The sequence below is a fragment of the Myotis daubentonii genome, chromosome X (assembly GCF_963259705.1).
Source record: "Myotis daubentonii chromosome X, mMyoDau2.1, whole genome shotgun sequence".
Classification (NCBI taxonomy): domain Eukaryota; kingdom Metazoa; phylum Chordata; class Mammalia; order Chiroptera; family Vespertilionidae; genus Myotis; species Myotis daubentonii.
Genome location: NC_081861.1, coordinates 41138408 through 41153282, shown reverse-complemented (window position 1 = coordinate 41153282; position 14875 = coordinate 41138408). Strand labels below are relative to the sequence as shown.

Sequence of the window (14875 nt, the reverse complement as noted above, 5' to 3'; positions counted from 1 at the left end):
TTAATGACCAATGATTTTGAACATCTTTCTATGTACTAGTTGAGCATTTGTATATCTCCTTTGGAGAAATGTATACTCAAGTCCTTTGCCCATATTTTTTCTTTTATATATAATTTTTTATTGTGATATAATTGACATAACATTATATCAGTTTCAGGGGTACAAAATAATGATTCAATATTTGAATTGCAAAATAATCACCACAATAAGTCCAGTTAACATCCATCACCATGCTGCAGTGAACATGGGGGTGCATGTTTCTTTTCATTCTTCAGATAAATATCCAGAAATGGAATTGCCATATCAGTTGATAGTTCTACTTTCAATTTTTTGAGGAATCTCAATACTGTTTTCCATAGTAATTGCACCAATTTATATTCCTACCAACAGTGCACAGGGAGTTCCCTTTCTCCAAATCCTCGCCAGCATTTATTTCTTGCCTTTTTGATAAGAGCCATTCTAATAGGTGTGAAGTGGTATCTCTTTGATTTGCTTTTCCCTAATAATTAGTGATATTGAGCATCTTTTCATGTACCTGTTGATTTTCCCATTTTAAAATTGGGTTGTTTGTCTTTTTTTTAAATTATGAGAGTTCTTAATATTTTCTGAATCCAAAACCTTCATCAGATTTTAATTTGCAAAAATCTTCTCCCACTCTATAGGTTGTCATTTCACATTCTTGATAATGTTCTTTGCACCACGTGCTTTCCTTTTCTGGGTGTGCAGAAGAACATAGTCTTTGAAAACATCTGTGTACATGTATAAAAGCACGCCTCACTGAGGCTTATACTATTACTTATTTTTGTATCTGTATTTCATCTCCAAAAGTTTTTGCATGAATTGTTTATTCTATCTCTCCACCTAAGAATTCAAGCAAAACATTTTGCTTCTGTTTCAGTTTAAATAATTCAGAAATATCGAAAATAGTAGTAGTCAGTAATAATATAGTATTTTTAAAGTGCATGTTACCATTCAGATGTTAATGAAATAAAGCATGATACTTCAAAATACAGTGTTGTTTAACTGTTTTTAGCTCTATCCTTAGACCTAAAGTTAAGATTTTGTCTAATTGTGATAGTAGGGATGGGGGTGTGAATGACCCTATCAAAACCATTTTGACAAGGAAATGTTTTTTATCCCCTGGGCACTTATCTTTTTTTTTTTTTTTATCCCTGGGCATTTATCTTAAAGACATTTAATATTTAACCAATAGACAAAGCTGATTTGTATATTCTCATTTTTCAGAAACTCACTCAAGTTTATAGAACTCTTCATGGAGCTTACACAAAAATTCTGGAGGTTATGCACACAAAAAAAAGACTTTTAGGCACTTTCTTCAGAGTTGCTTTTTATGGCCAAGTAAGTACACATTAGTTCATAAAGTTCTTTTTCTTTTTAAATATTCACCTTTACATTATTAGATAACCATAGCAGCAGTTACTGGCTCTGGAATTCTGTCCAGATAGAGTGCCTATCACAACCACAGGAAGCCTCTGTTGTAAGTACAAAGTTCACTGTGGCTCTCATATCTAAACCCATTAGGTCAGAGTCCAGCATATAGCATTTGAATTTTTCCCTCACTTTCATTTTCTGTTAAGCTTCCAAAAGTATATTTTTAATATCTAGTAGTTCAAGCTTTCAAATAAAAAACAGGTAAGTATACTGGAAACTAGAAAAATCTAGTGTGGAAATTTTTAGGCCAATCATGTTCATATGACTGTGAATTTGAAAATTCTCATTTATCTGAAGTTAAAAGGGGAAATATATGGACATGGATTTCAGTACTTTTATTTCAAATGTATTTCAAATGCATTATTAGTAGCCATTTGGTAGCTTTTCTTTAAATGCTGTTTGCTCATACAATTTATAAATGATTATATGTTTAACTTTACAACAGTCTTTTTTTGAAGAAGAAGATGGAAAGGAGTACATCTACAAAGAGCCAAAGCTCACTGGCCTCTCAGAGATTTCCCTGAGACTTGTTAAACTTTATGGTGAAAAATTTGGTACAGAGAATGTGAAAATAATTCAGGATTCAGACAAGGTAACTATACCCTACATTGTGAAATCATTATTTGGTAGTTCCAAGCATGGTATATTGCTCCTGACTTTTTTTTTATATTAGCTGATGGAGGAGAAGCATGGAAATAGAATCTTTCCAGATAGTGAAAGAAAGGACAGGGGCTCTGGAGTCAGAGAGAGCAGGATCCAAATCTCCATTCTCTGCCACTTGCTGGCTGTGTGACTATGGGGAAGTTACTTAACCTCTCTGTGCCTTATTTTTCTCAGTAAAATTAAGATAATAATAGTGCCTTTGCTCTGGCTTGTGTAGTTCAGTTGGTTGGAGTGTCATCCCATACACAGAGAGGTCACGGGTTCGATTCCCAGTCAGGGCACATACACATGTTGTGGGTTCAATCTCCAGTCAGGGTGCTTATGGGAGGCAGCTGATCGATGTGTCTTTCTCCCCTCCTCCCCCTTCTGCCTCTCTCTCATATCAATAAAAAGCATGTCCTCTGTTGAGGATTAAAATAATAGTAATTAGTGCCTTCCTCGTGGAGTTTTATATGGATTAAATGAGTAAATATATGGAAAGTGGTTAGAGTTTCTGGTACATAAAAAACATTCATTAATAATAATAGAAGCCAGCATGCTTAATAAAGGTTAGCTATTATTGTGATTGCTGTTGCTCATCATGATTCTCAATGTTATACTTAATGATTAAAATCATCTCAAGGCACACATTTTATTCTAAAGATATCCTTAGTTCAGTAGTTATATTTATAATGAAGTGGGTTTAGGAGAGATACCTTGGGTCTTATTCTAAAGGTTATCCATCTCATCAGGCCCTGCCAAGGCAGGATGAGAAAAGTTCCATCATGAGAGGCCCTTTCATGGGAAATGCATAGGTCCCTATAGACAGAATTTCAGGAAAGCATAGCAGGAATTTCTGACCATCCTTAGTTACCATGGGAGTGCCCAGGAACAGAGCTGGGTTTTTTTAAATTTAAATTCTTTATTGTTTAAAGTATTACATATATCTCCTTTTCCCCCCCCATTGACCTCTCCCCGGCCGCTCCCACCCCCAGCACATGCCCTCACCCCCCTAGTGTCTGTGTCCATTGGTTATGCTCATATACATGCATACAAGTCCTTTGGTTGATCTCTACTCTCCCCTCCCCTCCTTCCCTCTGAGGTTTGATGGTCTGTTCAATGCTTCTCTGTCTCTGGATCTATTTTTGTTCATCAGTTTATGTTGTTCATTATATTCCACAAATGAGTGAGATCATGTGATATTTATCTTTCTCTGACTGGCTTATTTCGCTTAGCATAATGCTCTCCAGGTCCATCCATGCTGTTGCAAATGGTAAGAATTTCTTTTTTTTTACAGCAGTGTAGAATTCCATTGTGTAGAAGTACCACTGTTTTTAAATCTACTTATCTGCTGGTGGACACTTAGGCTGTTTCAAAACCCTAGCTATTGTAAATTGTGCTGCTGTGAACATAGGGGTACATATATTATTTCTGATTGGTGTTTCTGATTTCTTATGATATATTCCTATTCCTAGAAGTGGGATTACTGCGTCAAATGGGAATTCCCTTTTTAATTTTTTGAGGAAATTCCATACTTTTTGCCACAGTGAGCTGATTTTTAAGATAGAAAGGACCTATATAGTTAGGATCTGTAGGCCACAGCAGTATTTCCCGAGGGACATGGTGCTTTGCGAAGCACTTAACAGCTAGTAGGCAGCATTGCCAGAGTGCAAAGCCCATGGCAATGGTGGAGACTTCACTGCCCACTGTGAAAATCATCTCTTCACTTTGTAGATTTACCTACATCTCTTTAACTTTAGACATATAAAAATAGATTTACTGGTAGGTCCAAAATTCATTAATATTTGGCAGGACCTCCTTGCTTTTTTCCTTACTAGTTTTAACTATTTTGTGTTTTATTGCATTATGAGAGCAAAAGATTTTTATCTCCTTGTAGCCAGATAGTCTTAGGCTTGCCACCACACTACTGATACTATAAATGGGGAATTAATGGAAAGCCAGGCTTGCTGAACAGCATACAGTTTTCTATTTTATTCTGCCTCTGAAAACCTGGACAACATGTGCTAATGACAAACCACCATCAGGTGCCTGGACTCCTGACATTATTTGTATGCACAATATTTTAGTCATTCCCCATAGGCAACAGATATAATAAGAAGTTGCTGCTTTTAACATCCTTATTTCTTAATGTGTAAGAGTAAAAATTAAAAAACACTCTTTTACTTTGCCAAAGAACAAAATGTGCTTAAGAATACAGACAGTGTAAAGAGCAGTTCAGTAATATATCCCAATATTTTAAACTGTATGTTTCCTTGGACCCAACAGTTGCACATTTAAAATTTTATTTTGTAGATGTACATACATTAAGATGTATGTTTAAAGTTATTTATTGCTGCAAAGTTTATATAGAAAAAACCTGAAAGCAGTCTAAATGTCCATATGGCTAAAGAAATGGTGGTATTACCCACAGAATGGATATAGTAACCTAGGTGTTAAGAGTTTCATATCAATACTTAGAAATCTACCAAGATATATTGCTTAGGAGGAAAAAAGATGAGGTGCAGGTTGTATAGATAGTATGATCACATTTGTGTAAAAACTTATTCACATATACTCACTTGTATAAACTATGCTTAGGAAATTTCAGGAACAATACATATAAAATTGTTAACCATGGTTAGCCCTGAGGAGAGGAACTAGAGTCTTACCTGGGAAGAAAGATATTTTTTACTTTTCATATATTCCCTTGTGTACTATTGGAATGATTTATCACACATAATTCACTTTATAAAGTTAAAATCAGGCGTGGCCTTTTAAATTTTACTTCTGTATTTTGTCTTAGCCAGATAATTAACTATCTCCTGATGGCTCTCTGGAGAGATCTAGCTTTTTAATGGGAGATAAAAGAAGGTTAAGGTTTCTGGAAATCGGCTTTTAGGTTTTTATGTAAGAGCAAGTAGAATAGATTTGGAGAAGTTAAAAGATGGTAAGAAACTTTCTATCCCCTGTCCATCTTATATATGTGGAGGGAAAAAGAGTTACAGAGACTATTTCTTAGAAGGTTTCTGTTGTTTGATATTTTGCTTCCTACACTAAACACAAAAAGGCCTGACTGTCATAAAATGTAAGATATTGGCAATGGCACAAGTCAATGTTAGTTGGCTTAAACACGGAAAGAGGGTCCTGGGCACCATCTGGAGCAGTGGTCGCCAACTGGTAATCCGTGGATCACTGGTGGTCTGTGATGTCTGAAAGGTTGGTGACTGCTGATATGGAGTACATCTATAATAATAAAAGGGTAATATGCTACTTTGACTGGACGTCTTCTGGACGTCATTCTGGACGTCCTTCCTGACGAAGCTGGGGCCCAGGCGAAGCCAGTCGGGGAAAGGAAGGCCTACTCTTGCACAGATTTTCATGCATCGGGCCTCCAGTAAAATATATTGTGTTAACCATTTTTAAGTGTATAGTTCAATGATATTAATTTACTTCACATTGTTGTGCAGCCATTACCACTCACCATCGTCAAAGCAATTTTCATCTTGTGGAATATTCTTCCTTTTTAAGGCTGAATAATATTCGTGTGTGTGTGTGTGTGTGTGTGTGTGTGTGTGTGTGTGTGTGTGTGTCACATTTTGTTTATCCATGTGTTGGTGGGCACTTGGGTTGCTTTCATGTTTTTGCTGTTGTGAATAATGCTGTTCGGGAACATGTGCACAGCTGCCTGACATGGGGCTGAGGTGAGGTGTATGAGTAGCTGCCATTGTGCCAAGAGCTGAAACTGACCAAAATAAAAATCACCTGCAATTTTCTGTTTAGGTCTTTCCCCAGAAGTTGCAAATCTTCAACAGACTAGAGAGTCCCCAAATAGTTTCATGAGACAGATTCTGCCAATATAACTGTTGTCTAGGTAGGAAGGTAGATTTCTGATGCTCTGTCATCTGAGTCCTCTCTCTAATACAGTGGTTCTCAACCTTCCTAATGCCACGACCCTTTAATACAGTTCCTCATGTTGTGGTGACCCCCAACCATAAAATTATTTTCGTTGCTACTTCATAACTGTAATTTTGCTACTGTTATGAATCATAATGTAAATATCTGATATACAGGATGTATTTTCATTGTTACAAATTGAACATAAAACATAGTGATTAATCACAAAAACAATATGTAATTATATATGTGTTTTCTGATGGTCTTAGGTGACCCTTGTGAAAGGGTCGTTCGACCCCCAAAGGGGTCGCGACCCACAGGTTGAGAACCACTGCTCTAATACATGTTTATTGAGGCGGAATTCAAATATACAATTAACCATTTTAATATATTTTTAAGGACTCAGATTATAAAACAGTTATCTCAGTTTTGTAAATATATGTGCATAGGAAAAAGATTGGAAGGAAATGTATGAATATGTAAATGATAGTCACTACTGAGTGGTAGGATTATAGTTTTTATCTTCTTCCTACATTTCTGTAATCTACAAATAGGCTTCTGTAACTTATATATAGAAGGAAATGATCCCTAAAAAAGAACAAAGACCTCCTCCAGGTATCTGTTCAATTGGGAACACGGTCATAGTGGCAATGTACCTCAATTGATCTCAAAAGAGTTAGTAGCTTACCTGTACCCCTTTTCCCATTTTATTCAATAAAAACCAGAACTTTCTTATTTATAGGTAAATGCCAAAGAGCTTGATCCAAAATATGCTCATATCCAAGTCACTTATGTGAAGCCCTACTTTGATGACAAAGAACTCACAGAAAGAAAGACTGAGTTTGAAAGAAACCATAATATCAACAAATTTGTTTTTGAGGCTCCTTATACATTATCCGGCAAAAAGCAAGGCTGCATAGAAGAACAGTGCAAACGTCGTACAATCCTGACTAGTAAGTAGGACTTTGCATATGACTTGTTTGACTTGGTCCTTTGAAATAAACACAGATAGCAGCTGGCCAGCCAGAAAATGTAACTGAAATTTTAATCATTCATTGTTCTGCTGTTAAGTCACTGGCTTCCACAACAGGGATGTGCTAAATCATAGTTTTCCTATATGTAAATCGTGATTGCTCTGAAGTGTCTCATAAAGATAATTTCTTTCTCAATACTGAAGTAATAAGGTTCTCTATGGTACCCTAAAGTATTGTCTAGAGAAGGCCTGGGGAATATTAAGCACAGTGGATTTTTAAAAATTAATTTGACTGTTTGAACAAATGACTTTTTGAGATAGTAAATCAATCTTAATATTTTAATAGCTTCAAACTCGTTTCCATATGTGAAGAAGAGGATCCCTATAAACTATGAACAGCAGATTAATTTAAAGCCAATTGATGTTGCTACTGATGAAATAAAAGATAAAACTGCAGAGCTGCAAAAACTTTGCTCTTCTGCTGATGTGGACATGATTCAGCTCCAACTGAAATTGCAGGGCTGTGTTTCAGTGCAGGTATGTTGGTTGTCAAACACGTATTAGATGTTTCTTGGTGTTTTCTTGCTTTCCTAAGTGGTATAGTCTTATTGAGTGCAAACACCTTTGCATTAATTTTGATTAACTCAATACAGAAATTATGTTCAATTTGAATAAATATTGTGTTATGTAAGAGAACTTTAACATAAATTCCTCTGACGATAGCCAAATTCCGTATTTACATATCAGAAATCATTAACTAATTTATTAGAATATCATCTTTGCAGATTATTTGCTTTAGTTAATCATTTTTCAAATAAGCTTACAGTAAGAATAGTAAATACGTTTCTCAGATGCAGATTTTTAATGTATTTGGGTATTGTTTTCTTAAGAGAAATGCAAAAATTTACATTCTGACAGCTCTCATTTTCCTTCTTCTGTAATCTAGGTAAATGCTGGTCCATTAGCATATGCAAGAGCTTTCTTAAATGACAGTCAAGCTAGCAAGTATCCATCTAAGAAAGTCAGTGAGTTGAAAGACATGTTTAGGTAAGTGCTTTGTAGTTTTCACTATTCTTGTACTCCATTTTCTTCTTAAAAGAAACCAAAATATTCACCAAATAATATCTGTCCAGAAAAAGCCATTCTCTGTTATCTTTTACAATATTTAAGTGACCTCCTAATGGTAATTACAGAGTAAATGCGGGATCTCTTTCTTGCTGCAGGACATTAATGCCCTAGTGATGCAAGAGATTAAATAAACCAACTTACTTTATTGCTTTGGATGTTGTGACACAAACACAAGCCTAAATTCATTACGCAGTTTTCTCCTTTGCCCCACTGACCTCATGCCACAGCATTTCTGACCATTTAGGGTAGGAATAAAAGTGGAACTGGAAGGATTGGAGAAGCTTGCCTCCTGTCCTATGTCCTTAGTTCCACTTGAATTCTGCCAGTCTCACACATGTACTAGCTTGTCTTGAGTGAGCATCACTGTAAGCCAGTGGTTCTCAACCTTGGTTGCACATTAGAATCACCTGAGAATCTTTTTAAAATCCTGATTTCTGGTCCTCAATCTCTGGAAGTTCTGTTTCTTTGTTACTAATGTTGTGGCCCCACCTCATAACAAAGAAACAGAATTTCTGGAGGATGAGGCCCAGAAATCAGGATTTTAAAAAGATTCCCAGGTGATTCTAATGTGCTGCCAAGGTTGAGAACCACTGCTGTCAGCTAAGGAATGTTTGAAGCTGTTTAATATATGAAAAGAGTTTACATTCAGAATAAGAGAGACAGTTAAGTAAAGTAGACTAAAGTTACACATTCATTTGCTCCCAACTTATTTCATTTACTTTCCTGTGTGTCACCAGCTGTCCTGGGTTGCAGAGTAACCAGTAGTCATTCATTCACCAGTATTTGTTAGGGCTTGGCATATACAAAAATATTCTACTAGTTGCTATGACAGGAATAAAAAACAAATGAGCAATGAAGTACTTTGTCTCCTAACACCTACACTCTAATTATGGATATTAAACATAAATACACGAAATAATGGAAAAGTACTTTTATGGTAAGTCATCAACTTTGCCCCCATTCTTACGAATTCGGGGCAGATACTTCATACCAATAGCACCCAACACTGTCCTGGGTACAAAGTCAGCCCAAAATAAAGTATTTTTGAATGAGTGACTCATTATCTACAGATGCAAATTAGTGTTAGCCCAAATGTAGTTGATATAATATCAAGTAAATGACTGAGCGAGTAGACTTACTAAGGGTTATATGTTTTGAACCAGGTTTTAAAGGACATTTAAAACTTGAGAGAAAAGATAGAAAACAAAGGAAAGGGCATTTCAAATAGGATGTGGCATTAGCAAAGGCACAATGAGAAATTATAGGATTCTAATCTTATAGGCAAGAAAGCCATAGTTAAAGTTAATATCAAAATGATTATCAATGAGACTTTCTGGGAGTAAATAATAAAACCTTTATCTTTCATCTTCATCCACAGGAAATTCATACAAGCATGCAGCATTGCACTTGAACTAAATGAGCGGCTAATTAAAGAGGATCAAATTGAGTACCATGAAGGCCTAAAGTCAAATTTCAGAGAAATGGTGAAAGAATTGTCTGACATAATCCATGAGCAGGTAAGTTTTAGGGTGGTTGAACATGACAGGATCTTGAATTCTTAAGTGTTACTTAATAAAATCTGTTCAAAATGCATTACCTTGAAATTATTCAGTCTGTATTTTAAAATTTGCTCATATTGTTAATCATTTAAATGACATAATGTAAATCAAATTTGAAGCAATTATCTGAGGCAGTTGCTAAAGCAATTATCAGAAATAAACCATATTGTTCTCTGTGTCACAATGCCATTTGAAGTGACTAGCTGAACAAGTCTGCATCATTCTACTGTGAACATGGATGAGTCTCTATAGAAGGGTCCTAAAGAAGTTAATGATTGGCTCAATAGCCAAATCCCTAAATGAATATCCCTATTGTGGCTGTAAGAAACTAGATACTGTTATTTAGGTGAGATCCTGAGTGATTTCCAAAATTTGGAAATTGTCTTAATACCCATACAGCCTGCAAAACTCCCTATTTTTATAAAACTTATTAGCATTTTAATCTATGAGTGTTAATGACAATTATAGCTAACTTAGTAAAACCCAACCTGAAAAGTATAGAAGCAAAGATCCATTCAGCACTTAGAGCCAAATTATGCCATTAAACTACAACCATTTAGATAACACATTCTTAAAGCTGGTTCCAGAAAGGAGACCAACATCTGTCCTGCTGCCTGTATTTCAGTGATTGCTTGAAGGCACTCACCCGTGGGAGACTGCCACACAAAGGGTGTTCTTACAAACAGTCTGACAGTGGTTAGCACCCAAAGAACTGTGGGATGATGGGGAAAAGAAGAATTTTTCTAGGAAAACAACTAGTTGACTTTAAATCAAGCTCTACTTCGCTGAATTTATTTTGTCTGCTTTTTCTAAGGAAGAGCAATAGGGAATTTAGTTACTATTAGCCTAAGGCTGCATTGAGTGACCAGAAATCTAACTTTCTAACCATTGTCATCACAGTATAGAGAATCCAGTCAACCAGACTTTCATCATCCCATCTTTCAATGACCAGTTGGTTGTCTCAGTCTCCTAATTGCCCTTCTGTATAGCTGGGAATCTTATTGGCTTAAGGAATCTAGAATCAGTGTTATTTTTCTTCTTTTTCTATCTTTACTTCTGTTAGCTCCCTTAGGAATGAGTGCATACTGTTCCAAGGCATCCTTTTGCTGTTCAGTTTTCATAGGCTCTCTTTTGTCTTTCTCAAAGCAGCCAGGTGATCAAAACTAGGAAAGTAGGGAACCATTCCACTTTCTTTATTGTCTCTCTCTCAAGCTCAGTCCATCAGAGGGGGTATGCCTTTCTTTACCATCACTTTTCTGTGGTATACTTTTATCAAATAGATGACATAATTTATTCCTAGAAACTGTCCAGTCAATGGGTTTCTGTTCTTTATAATCCTTAGGGAAATAAACAGCAAAAGTTCCTTTTTCACAGAAGATATAAAATAATTATACATGTTATTTTAAGCCAATGTGTATATATTAAAATTGTTTAATTTGCATGCAGCTGCATGACCTAGCTGCATGAACTCTGTTATTCAAATTGAAAACAAATTATTCTATTTACTGCTATGACTGTGATCAAGATATTTAGAGCAGTCATCTTATAGTTTTTTTTTCTTTAAACCATAGATTTTACAAATCTGCTCTTATATTTTTCAACTGTCTCATTTAATTCCCATAAATCATGACTATTTTATTTAGTTGTAGAGACCAATATTTTAGACCCTGGATATTATATATTGTTAGCTAACCAAGAAAAATCTTAGTTTCTATTGGTTTATATTTATGCAAGCTCTCTTGTCATAATATATCATATTCAAATGTGCCTTACTTGGGGCAAACATTGACTTTATAGTGATTTTTTTTGTAAATCAATATTTTTATTAGATTCTCACATAAAAGAGAGCTCCTTTTCAGTCATATACATTGAGACATTGTTTCCCAAAGGAAAATATAATACAAAATTTAAAAATGTAAATGTGTATTGAAATATGATTTATTTTGTTGAGTTTGATAAATGAGTACTTAACAAAAACATATAGCCTGGCTTTTTCTTTTCAATATAGCCTGTCACAGTATACCAAAATATACAGTCCTTTTAAAAAGAAGTTTAAAAACTTATTGAAGCTGTTGACTTTTTCAAAGGGACTTATATTGTCTTAAAACTATTAATTACAGATTTCTTAGAGTTTGTGGTGGCCATTGTAGTGTCTGTTCAGTATGTTTTATTTTCTTTACAATGAGTTGCCCATTTCACTGGTCACATCTGAAAGGTATGGACAGTTAGTCATCTCTTACAACTCTATATGCTTTCAGATTCGTGTCATGAATGATGATTGTTGTAAAGAGGAATTGTCTCTTACAGATTTTATATAAGACATGATTTATAGCAACATAAGTGATAATGATGCATTACTGCCACCATAGACCAATTTGCAGGATTAATACTCAAGTTTCAGAGCTAACTTGAGAGAACCAAGTATTGAAAACTTGAAACCTAAGTTGGGATGGTATAATGAAGATGTTGGAAGTTATATGTGTGCTATTCTTTTATTTCATCTAATCTAAACATAAGATTTCTGTTGCTTTTGATCACACAAAATAGATCATTTAAAAATATGTATACTAATATGACTATATGTGTTTATATATTTATGGGCTATGAAATATATTTTATGACATTCTTCATTTCCATAAAAATCTTATGTATCAATTAGCTTATATAATTATAGTGTGTGCTTAGAAATATGCACCATGACACTTCTCTTCATTTAATATTATTTCCCAAATCTCCAGGGAAGGTGCATGGGTATCAGCATGTTTGTAAAGCCCCACAGGTGATCCTGAGAACCACTGTGTTAGAAGATGGTCCATAAACTCATGTCAAAGAGTCCACTGTTTAGAGATCTTATTATGACTCTGCTAGAAAAATATTTTAGAGATTATATTACCTCTCACTTCTTACTGAATTTTTCAGTTTACAGTCTTTTGTTTTTCTTAATGAATAACCAGATCTTTTCTGCTTTTTTGCTATGCTGCCTTTGTAATACAGCTTTGAAGACTTAAGTCGGTAATGTTATTTTTTGCTCTTTTTGCTTGATGTCATTTTAAATAGCTAAGTGTCATTGATAAATTGAAATATGCCTGTAATTTCATACACACATACTTTTTTGGCAGTGGCTGTTTTGCTTCATTATAAACATGCATATTTCCTTTGTTTTAGATAATACAAGAAGACACAATGCATTCTCCCTGGATGAACGACACATTACATGTATTTTGTGCAATTAGTGGTACATCGAGTGACAGAGGTTATGGTTCCCCAAGATACACTGCTGAAATATGAGGACCCACAGATGTAAAGTGAGGACGAGACTGACCTTTCTCAGGAATATTTGGAGCTGTGCAAATGTTAAAATTTAACGATTTGATATACATGGAGTGTTCCCTTCTGACACCAAAATTTTCATGCTTTCAAACAGGGTGCTTACATATTTGTAAATATTTAAGCAACGTGGAAGTGCCTGGAAAATTGCACCCCTGTGCTTAGTTTGTACTTTTTTTAGGTAAATCTATATACTGAGAAATAGAGCTCAAAAACATAAATCCAAATTGCTTAATTATTGCTTAAAATAATAATGGTACTATGTAAAATTGTATAACAGAACACAATAAAAGGTAAAACTTACTTGTAATTCGAAGTGAAGAAAATAATACTTTGAACTTAGCATTTTTCTTGACAGGAAGCTCAATTCATTATACTGATCCTTAGAGGAAAAAATGATCAAATTTCCATAAGACATGGGTATTTCTGATTGGGGAGATAATTTGAAATCTTGCCTACTGGTAGTCAAGACTGGGCTAGAAGAGACAAAAGCATTATTTAATAAGGACAATTTCACAAAGAAAGCACATACATACAAAATACCAAGATTGCTGTTCCTTCGAGTCTTTTTGAAATATATCTTTATTGATTTCAGAGAGGAAGGGAAAGGGAGAGAGAGATGGAAACATCAATGATGAGAGAGAATTTCCCTAGCCAGTTTGGCTCAGTGAATAGAGCCTCAGCCTGTGGACTGAAGGGTCTTGGGTTTGATTCCAGTCAAGGGCATGTACCTCAGTTGCCTCCCCAGCCCCAGTCTGGGTGCCTACAGTAGGCTACCAATTGATGTGTCTCTCTCACATCAATGTTTCTCTCTCTCTCCCTCCCACTTTCTCTAAAAAAAATTGATGAGAGAGAAGCATTGATTGGCTGCCTCCTGCATCCCTCCACCCGCTACTAGGGATCAAGCCGCCAACCTGGACATGTGCCCTGATGGGGAATCGAACTGTGACCTCCTGGTTCATGGGTTGATGCTCAACCACTGAGCAACACCAGCCGAACTTCCTTCAAGTTTTGATCTGATGATGCCAAGTAGTCAAGTTGGTCTCTTCCAACACACAAGACAAGGGATTCCTATGTGGCATGGGTTTCCCTAGCAAGTGGCATTTGTTGCCAGAACTTTATCATCTGAGGCTATCCATAAAGCTAAACAAAACATTTCTGAGAAATTTCAGTCAGTGCATACTATGCAACTTCAAAGCTTTAGCAGCAGAGCCTGAGGTAGGAATTTGTAATGATTATTTTCTTCAGTTTACAAGATTAGGAAGTATTTTGATAGAACTTGATGGTTGCAGCATTTCTTGGGTCAATGTACATAACCACTGCAGACTTAGCAACTGCGAGTTAGGGATTACATTTCTAATAATGAAGAAATCTCAGACTACCTAAATAAATCAGGAAAAACCAAGATGTGAAGAACTTTTTTAGCTTGAATTATCCATATAATTTTGGCTGCCTTTCATGTAAATTTTAAGTGTTAGACTTATTTTTCTTATGTAGTTTAGCCTATTTTACAGACACACACACAAAAAACAGACACTGAAATATAAATGGATTGTATGGAGCCTTGGCTTTTTAAATACTTCATGATCAAGTAAATCGTTGAGATTATGCATCTGACTTGGCCATTTTTATTTTTTATTTTCAATTACAGTTGACGTACACTATTATCTTAGTTTCAGGTGTATATCCCAGTGATTAGACATTACATAACTTAGTGATCATTTCAATAAATCTTATACCCACATGGCACCATACATAGTTATCAAAATATTATTGACTGTATTTCCTATGCTGTACTTTACATCCCATGACTATTCTGTAACTACCAATTTGTACTTTCTAATACCTTCACCTTTTTCACCATCCCCCCCAAACCCCCTTCCATCTGGCAATGTCAAAA

General features: G+C 35.3%; 1 protein-coding gene across 3 annotated transcripts in view; it reads left to right on the top strand.

The window, feature by feature from the left end:
* Nucleotides 1–14636, top strand: part of DOCK11 (dedicator of cytokinesis 11) — a 191150-nt gene extending 176514 nt beyond the window's left edge. For all 3 annotated transcript variants that reach the window (XM_059679693.1, XM_059679694.1, XM_059679692.1), the window contains 7 exons: nucleotides 1246–1359; nucleotides 1898–2044; nucleotides 6731–6941; nucleotides 7308–7498; nucleotides 7908–8008; nucleotides 9468–9606; nucleotides 12814–14636. In XM_059679693.1, the coding sequence (XP_059535676.1) occupies nucleotides 1246–1359; nucleotides 1898–2044; nucleotides 6731–6941; nucleotides 7308–7498; nucleotides 7908–8008; nucleotides 9468–9606; nucleotides 12814–12936 (1026 nt within the window). In that variant the 3' untranslated portion in view covers nucleotides 12937–14636. The remainder of the gene's footprint in view (nucleotides 1–1245; nucleotides 1360–1897; nucleotides 2045–6730; nucleotides 6942–7307; nucleotides 7499–7907; nucleotides 8009–9467; nucleotides 9607–12813) is intronic.
* The last annotated feature ends 239 nt before the right edge of the window (nucleotides 14637–14875 follow it).